Genomic DNA, 8,718 nt, shown 5'->3' on the forward strand with positions numbered 1-8,718 from the left:
AGAACATGGCTACTGCAATTCGGGAAGTTGGAGTTTGGAGACAGACCAGAACACTCCTGCAGAAGAATTACCTCATTAAATGCAGGACTAAAAAGAGTAGCGTTCAGGTAAGTTAAGTGACCATTATGTCTTATTGCAGTTTATTTTGCATTAGTATGTTCCATCTTTAAAAGATGATTCGTTTTGCTGGATACATTTTTATTATAATTTTATATTCTTAGGTCCCTTTAATTTGCTTGTAAAAACTTGTTGTGTTGGCCTCAGAAAAATACCTAAATTATCCCATGTTTTCTGAATGTCAAAAATTTTAATAATGATGTCTAAATTTAGTTAATTTCTAATATCAGTGCTTGATTTTGAACCTTGAGGCATGCATTTCCCGCTTCATGGAATGAAAAATAGATTCTGCAGATAACTTCATGGAACATTATTCCACAGTTTATTCCTTATGGCCGGCCATCTTTTGGACTCTGGATTGAATTGCCCATAATTACTGAAATTATGTCACATATTTGTTCCCACAAGCATACGTTACATTATTATTTATTTATTTGGCATATACAGTACTTTAAAAGGTGAAAGAAAGTAAGAACTCTGGCTAACCAGTTACTAGTGATTGTAAAGGATGGAATATGGTAATGTTGATCTTCTCCTGAAGCCAGCAGAACAATTATACAGCAAAAGATGAAACAATAATGAGTTCATCCCTCTTACAGTTGACTCCTGAATATAATTGAGTATGGTTTTCGTAGTAGAAACTGAGCTGTAATTAAAGCATGAGTTTTAATTCAGACTTGAATAAAGACATTTTTACGGTGATCCCTATTACAGATGTTTGGTAAGTTACTTTGAATGAAGTCATGTATGAGTAAATTTATTATTATAGTTTATATTAGTAATCTAAGATGTTTAAATGTTAGCTTTTATGTCATTCAAATGTATTATGGTGACTTGAATTTTAAAATATTTTAGTAAAATTGAATGTAAAGGAAAAATTCATAGGCCGTTGGGTTAGGTTCAGCACGGTATTTCTTTTAGGATAGAATTGCTTTTATTTTTTGTACTTAAGAGAGGAGACCCAAGTTCCTCACATTTTTTTGTTAGTATTAGTTATATTCATAGAAATCTTGATGATTTTTGCTGCCATTGTTATACTTTGTAATCATTTTGTTTGTTTCCTTTATTGTAGGAAATTCTTTTTCCACTATTTTTTTTATTTTGGTTAATATTAATAAGCATGATGCATCCAAATAAGATATATGGAGAAGTGCCTGACATGGAACTTAACCCCATGGACAAATCTATCCTCTCTAACGTAGTTCTCGGATTTACACCAGTGACTAATATTACAAGAGACATCATGCAGAAGGTTTCTACTGATCACCTTCCTCACGGTATTGTGAGTTTACATGTGTATCTGTGTCTCTTGCAGAAAAGCCTCTTCAGTATTTTGCTGTCTGCTTTATTGAGTAAATGCCATTCTTAACATTTAGATGTATGTCCTTTCACCAAAACATAGTTTTATAGAAGTACTAACATCATTTAATTCTGCTGCCTTATGACTCTTGTGAAACTTTAATTTGTAGTCTTGGTAATAGGAAGCATATTTTATGTTTTAATATTTTATATTTAATTCATAGACCATTTATAAAATAAGCATATTTGTATAGTATAAAAGATTCGAAGGAATATTTCATTTTGATTCTGACTCAGGTAACTATTAAGAAACTAGAAATACATGGTAAAGGCAGTAATGCTGATGCCAGGATGATTGATTTAATGAAATGCTGAATTGTAGAAAATAACCTGTTATCTTCCATCCTATAGGATTGTTAGTTGTAATTGACTTCTGGTGTGTGTCACGCATTATTGGATAATGTGTAACTGAATAGAAGATGTTTACACAACCACGAGCCAAATAGCTTTTTCCCCAGTGGTTTCTTCCTGGCGTATTACTATTTAATATTTTTATCTTACTAGTGTAGAATACATTTGTTGGTTTATCATATTAAGCATAAGCAGCACGATAGCCATAAGAATTTAGCATGTCAGCTACGAAGAACTCATCAGAAATGTTGAGAATGAAATTCATTGGTAATTCTGAGTAGGACAAAAGTATATATGCTAAAGAAATCCAAGTCAGCGTGTATTAACTTAGATGCCAGAATAGTAGAAATGTATGTAGTTTTTTGTTTTTTTTTTTTTAAGTTCTGTCTTTAATGGCAGAACTCTGAACGTGAGATTGTACATACATACATGGTAACTTAACTGGTAGGATGTTGAATTAACACCCTCTTTCTTCAGATCAATCCTGGAGTTCCATGTACACCTACCTTCAAGGTCTAGAAAATCATGAGAATTAAAATTTAAGTAATACTTTATAATTCACAAAGCATTTTCATGTCTGTAACTACATTTGATAGTAACAACCCCTTGTGATCAGCTAGGTATTGTGGGTGAGGATACTAAAGTTCAGGGAATTAAATTGCTTACCTCTTCTCACACAGCTAATAAGTAGTAAAGTTAAGTACTGATCCTACGGTTTTTTTCCCCATTTCATGACATATTCTGAGCCTCCTGTAGTGAAGACTGCTTGCTTGTAAATAAAACTTCAAGAAAATGTTTAAAAATTAAGATTATTGATGTGAAAAGAGCTGAATGATGATTACAGTATTTTTTCATGTATCTTCTAAGAAAGGAACAAGCAGTATTGGGTTTAAATGGCAATTTTTATTCAAAGAAGAGTGTGTCATAGTTACTAAAATACATATTTAGTTTCTGAGGAAGGATTATGGAATTTTCTTCATAAGAAGGAATATTTGAAAATAAAATATCCACTCATTTATCAAGGAGTTATTTGTGTGGTTTTACTTTGACGTAGCTAAGTGGACTACATATATTGCATATAAAGTATATGATCTATTTTATTATGTTAATAACTTATGTGTTACATGACACATACATAATTTATGTAGTCAAATGACAGCTAAGAAATAGTGTCTGTAAAATTGCACTATTTTAATATTCATTTTTTAGTTTCTTTTTAGAAGAGCTATATTCATTTTCTAAGAAGTTAGAGCATCAAACAAGTGCTTATAAAATATTACATTCATCAAATATAATGTTAAACTTGGTGTATTGTATTACAATAAACTATTCAAATTTGTGAGCTAACTAAATTGTTATAATATTTTATAGTCATAATTACCGAAGAATATACAAGTGAAAAAGAATTGCTAGCATCCAGTCTTTCTAAGTCCAGCAACTTTGTAGGTGTGGTTTTCAAAGACTTCATGTCCTACGAACTCCGTTTTTTTCCTGATATGATTCCAGTGTCTTCTGTTTATATGGATTCAAGAGGTAAATGGCCCTAAACAATCAATGAAAATGAATTAAATTCCCATTTTTGCTGCTCCTATAGTTCATATGCAAAATTTGATGGTGTCCACCATTGGCATTTTAAATAATAGTTATTCAGGTAAGAAGACTGTCAACTGTAGCATAAAAATATGTGTGTATTTATCAGTCTACATCTATATATATAATATGAAGTATAATTTATGTAACATCCACCTTAATTTTAACACATTTATATTGTTTACAGTAACAAAACAAAATTTTATCCTGAATTGTATGACATTCTAAGTCTGTTCTTTCCTCCATGTAATTGTTTTCATATGTGGTATGGCACGTACCTTTAAAATCTCAAGGTCTTCCACCAGTAGACCTTATTAGTTTTATGTTGGAAACATGGAAAACAGCCTTCAATGCCTAAACCTCTGAAAGGATAATTATCGACCACAAACATTTCTTGACTAATGTTGAAGTCACTGTTAAGTACTGTATTTGTGACTTGATTCCGCAAAGCCCTTATAGAATTTTTCTTTTTTCCTGTGCTGTTTACCTGGACTTGCGCTTGCATCTGGAAGATCTTTAAAGCTGATAAGTCATTGTAGAATGGCTTGCCTTAAAACAGAAAACTGATTTATTTTAAATAACTGTGTTTACCATTAGTTTCTCTCTTTCCATTTGTATTCATTTACGATTCAGTATCCTAACACATGTAACTCTTTAATTTCAAAACTTTGAAGTAAACAGTAAGGAACGTGATAGATTTTGTTTGCCTTTGGAGGGCCATTGCTTATTTTCTTTGGTCCTGTAGAGATTGATTAATTATATTACTTTGGTAACCCCATGTGTGCTGCCTTTAAAGAAAACACTTGTACATTGCAGAATCTTATGTCTCACCTTTTTTTCTCCATAGCTGGCTGTTCAAAATCTTGTGAGGCTGTTCAGTACTGGTCCTCAGGGTTCACAGTTTTACAGGCCTCGATAGATGCTGCCATTATACAGGTAAATATGAAAAAGGAAGAAAATAGAGTCAAACTGTATTTTACCAATCATCCCCTAAGTCTTTACCGTAGGATTTCATTTGACTGCTGTCAAATGTACAAAATACATAACTTAATACAACTCCTTTATGGAAAAAGATAAGAGAGAAGTCATATTTTCTGACTTAATTTTTTTGACACCCACCTTATTTGATGGTTTCTAAGCATGTGATTCAGCATTCTGTATACCAGTATTATCATATCTGTGTTGACTGTAGATAATATTTATGGAAGGTCTACATTTGCAGACCTTTTCCCTTGAATAAGAATAACTTAGTTTGAAGAAGGTGAGTATCTTTATCTTTATCACAGTGGTAGATTTTATTTCTTATTTAACAAACATTTATCACTTGTTTGCCAAACATTATTTCTAAGAACTTACGTACTAAGATCAACCCATTTAATCTTTAACACCCCTGTGTTAAAGGGTGCTGTTATTGTCTGCATATTGTATGTGCACCTGAAGCACAGGGAGGTTATAAGTGACTTTCCAAAACTCAGTTAATTAGTGGCAAAGCTAATTCAGACGACCGCTTTTGGGCTCCCAGTTCTGTATTTTAATACTGTACTGCCACTAAGATTGTGTATAAATGTTGCATTTACGTTCTAAAGACATGCTTAGACCTGATCCAGTGTTTCACATTTTAGCAGAAATGAACAGGAGACCTTGAATAGGAGACCGGTCTCTGTTAGTTGTTAGACTGCTGTGTAGTAAAATGACTACAAAAATAGTGCTTTACTTGACTGCGTTGTTGTTAGAACCATATGAGATGATGTATATAGAATTGTCTTATAAACTCTCACAACATGGTGTAAATGTACTGTAGATACAGTATTCAGTAACACAGAAGATTAAGGTAATGACAGTGAAATATAGGGCATATCACATTGACAGTGTTAAAAGTACTTATTTGTGTTTTGGCCAAAGACCTTAGCTGTCCACAGCCCAGACCATATACTAGATGAACAGGTAGAGCAGATCTCATGTTAGCCATTCATTTGAATGTCAGGTAGAAGTGTATCGTATGGCATAGTTTTATTATTCTGTCTGTATGCGTGCTGCATATGTAGATTTTAAAACACTAGAAGGACTTACTGTCTAAAAGAACATTTTAAAAAGAGTCATTCTTTCATAGTACTAGTAATCATTCCTTAATTCCTCAATTTTATAAATGCATGTTTTTATTAAGATGCATCTAATTGTCAGCTAAAGATGATAATGTGCAGTTTTATTTTCTTTGACAAATTATTTAATAAAAATTTATATACTTCCCAACTTCAGACTTTAAACTTTATGACATGTCTCCAGAATGAGTAAAAGCAGTTTTCTATAGGTATCATGATGCTGGGGTCAATCACTTTATTTCTGGTGTGTAGCTTTTTGAGGATGGTATTTGTAAATTTGGGGGTGTAACTGTCACATTATTTTAGGGGCTACTGTCAGAATGAAATTAATTGAATGTATTTACATTTTCTAATTACAGCTGAAGACCAATGTTTCTTTTTGGAAGGAGCTGGAGCCAACTAAGGCTGTCCTTATGGGAGAAACTACTGTTGTGGAAATAGATACCTTTCCCCGAGGAGTAATTTTAATATACCTAGTTATAGCATTCTCACCTTTCGGATACTTTTTGGCAATTCATATCGTAGCAGAAAAAGAGAAGAAGTTAAAAGAGTTTTTAAAGATAATGGGACTGCATGACACTGCCTTTTGGTATGTTATTAAAACTTAGTTATTCAGTGTAATTAATAATCGTATAAGTATGCGAATCTTCAGAATTGTAATTTTGTTGTTCACCTGACTTGATGAGGTGCTGATGCCGTTTTCTCACAGTTATTGCCTTTGTCTTGGAGTTTGAGACCAATCAAAATGCTTCAGCAGTTGATTGGCTTGTTTTAACATAAGGGAAGTGAGCTTTGGAACGCTCATGTGGATATTATGTATTTAAATTTTATTTCATATTTTGTTTGAATTGATGAGGCGTGCTCCATGTATTTCAGTGTATATTTCAGTGTACAGACAATAGGAGATTTGGGAAAGTTAGAAATTAATTGCCTGTTACAGTCTTCCTCAGGTGTCATAGCATATACATGTTATTAAAATGTCATCAAAATGACAGAAGTTTGTGTATGTAGTATACGGGCTTTCCTTCCCCTGGAGAAAGTTATTTTTGTGAATTTTTTTAAGATGATAATATGCAAATAATTTCTAGAGAAACAAATGAAAAAAGTTCACAAATGAGCACACTAGCATTTTTATACAATGATAATTTTATAGAGGCATGCATTTTTATAAATAATTCTAGGTGTATTTTTCGTACTTTTTCCACTGTGTAATAACAACGTTATTTTGACCTCTTTTTGTGGGGGGGAAGTTAATACTGTTCCATGTGAGTTATTATTGTAGACCATTTTATTCCATTTAGCTCAATGCAACAGTTAATTAAAACACTTCGTGTAATGGGGTCATTCTGTATGCCATAGCATCTTTGCACATTTTTTTCTCCTGTCGTTTTACTAGTGATTGGTTTTTGAGATGCATTGGTTATTAAAGTATTCTGTGAGGAAACAGTAGCTGGAATAATGTAGGCAAATCAGTTTCTCAGTGCCTCGGTTTTGCCTCTGTAAAATAATGGCTTTAGTTTTGGTAGTTCAGATATCTTTTAGCCCTATTTTGGTGATTTTATGATAGCATACAATAAATTATCTGCTAACTTGAAAAATGAAAATAAAATGAAACTAAATACTGTGGTGATTTCACTGAGCTCTGATTTTGAGGAGAAATGTTGAGTCCTGTAGTGAATCCATTGTTGATCTTCCTGATCTCACATTGTGTTCCTGTAGTAATTATGTTGTCGATTAGCAAGGTAACCTCTACTGTCTAAAGTACCAAAAGCCATCAGTTTGTTGCATGTACCATAAAGAAAATTGTCAGTCATTAAACTCTTTGGTATTTTAAGAAAATCAGAAGTATTATGCGTTGTTGAACTTTTGAGGGTTTTAGATTTAAATTAATCATGAATTGCTATAAATCTGTACAGTTTTTTTTTTGACTCTTGGAAAGATAGTCACCATGTTATCTCTGTGTCAGATGATACTTTTACTGACAACTTAACCAATGCTGCTGTATTTTTAATTATGTATGAGAGCTTTAATTTTCAATAGATGAGCATACAAAGAAATGAAGAGATTGGCTGAATTTTAAGAATAAAATGGCTAAAATAAAGCTGAAGTTTTGTTTAAAATGTTCCTGTTTTTTTTTTTAATTGTTAAAGCCTATATCTTTAGCCATAAATGTATCTGTGTTCCCGTTGCAGGCTCTCCTGGGTCCTTCTGTATACAAGTTTGATTTTTCTCATGTCCCTTCTCATGGCAGTCATTGCAACAGCTTCCTCTTTATTTCCTCAGAGTAGCTGCTTTGTGATATTTCTACTTTTTTTCCTGTACGGCTTATCATCTGTAAGTACTTTCATTTGAAATGGGAATAAAGAACTGTCAAAATATTTGATTAATAAAGCCTTACTGTTTGGTTTACTTACAGTCGATTTCCCGTGAAAGACCAGATTGTTACTAGGCTACTGATACATGAGTTGTATCATTGTGCCTCCATATTTTTAGAAAAGTGACAGACTATTCTCAAGTTTAAATTTAACTTGTTTTCATATGATGTACTCCACATACAGTTCCTCTGTGTCTGTCTTTCACTATCTTCATTTAATTGTGCTTATTATACACCATTAAGATTGTCTGGTACGAGACATTTTATTCCTTTGTTTTTATGAGATCCTGACTGTTTCAAGTTAATTTATGTTACAGCATGATGTCGTGTAAAGATATATCTTTGTAAATGTAGCTCTTTGACAGTGTTGATTTCCATTTGGTAGTTGGGTTAAATGTTGGATGTTCATGACAAGCTTGTTTTAAGTGGTCCCAGTTTCCATTCTGATTGGCTTATGTGCCCATGCTGTATCCGTTGTTAAATATTTTGACTATCACCCCTGCTCTTTTTTTTTAAACATTTATTTATTTTTGGCTGCGTTGGGTCTTCGTTGCTGCGCACGGGCTTTCTCTAGTTGTGGTGAGCGGGGGCTACTCTTCGTCGCGGTGCGCGGGCTTCTCATTGCGGTGGCTTCTCTTGTTGCGGAGCACGGGCTCTAGGTGCGCGGGCCTCAGTAGCTGTGGTGTGTGGTGTGTGGGCTCTGGAGCGCAGGCTCAGTAGTTGTGGCACACGGGCTGAGCTGCTCCGCGGCATGTGGGATCTTCCCGGACCGGGGCTTGACCCCGTGTCCCTTGCATTGGCAGGGGGGCGCCTAACCACTGCGCCACC

General features: G+C 33.6%; 1 protein-coding gene across 1 annotated transcript in view; it reads left to right on the top strand.

The window, feature by feature from the left end:
• ABCA5 (ATP binding cassette subfamily A member 5) overlaps positions 1-8,718 on the top strand; it is a 53,427-nt gene continuing 44,709 nt past the window's right edge. The window contains exons 1-6 of the mRNA XM_007455265.1: positions 1-107; positions 1,190-1,394; positions 3,199-3,360; positions 4,265-4,353; positions 5,876-6,105; positions 7,709-7,850. Of these exons, the coding sequence (XP_007455327.1) occupies positions 6-107; positions 1,190-1,394; positions 3,199-3,360; positions 4,265-4,353; positions 5,876-6,105; positions 7,709-7,850 (930 nt within the window). The 5' untranslated portion in view covers positions 1-5. The remainder of the gene's footprint in view (positions 108-1,189; positions 1,395-3,198; positions 3,361-4,264; positions 4,354-5,875; positions 6,106-7,708; positions 7,851-8,718) is intronic.

The sequence above is a fragment of the Lipotes vexillifer genome, unplaced genomic scaffold (genome assembly GCF_000442215.2).
Source record: "Lipotes vexillifer unplaced genomic scaffold, Lipotes_vexillifer_v1.1 scaffold664, whole genome shotgun sequence".
In the NCBI taxonomy this organism is placed as follows: domain Eukaryota; kingdom Metazoa; phylum Chordata; class Mammalia; order Artiodactyla; family Lipotidae; genus Lipotes; species Lipotes vexillifer.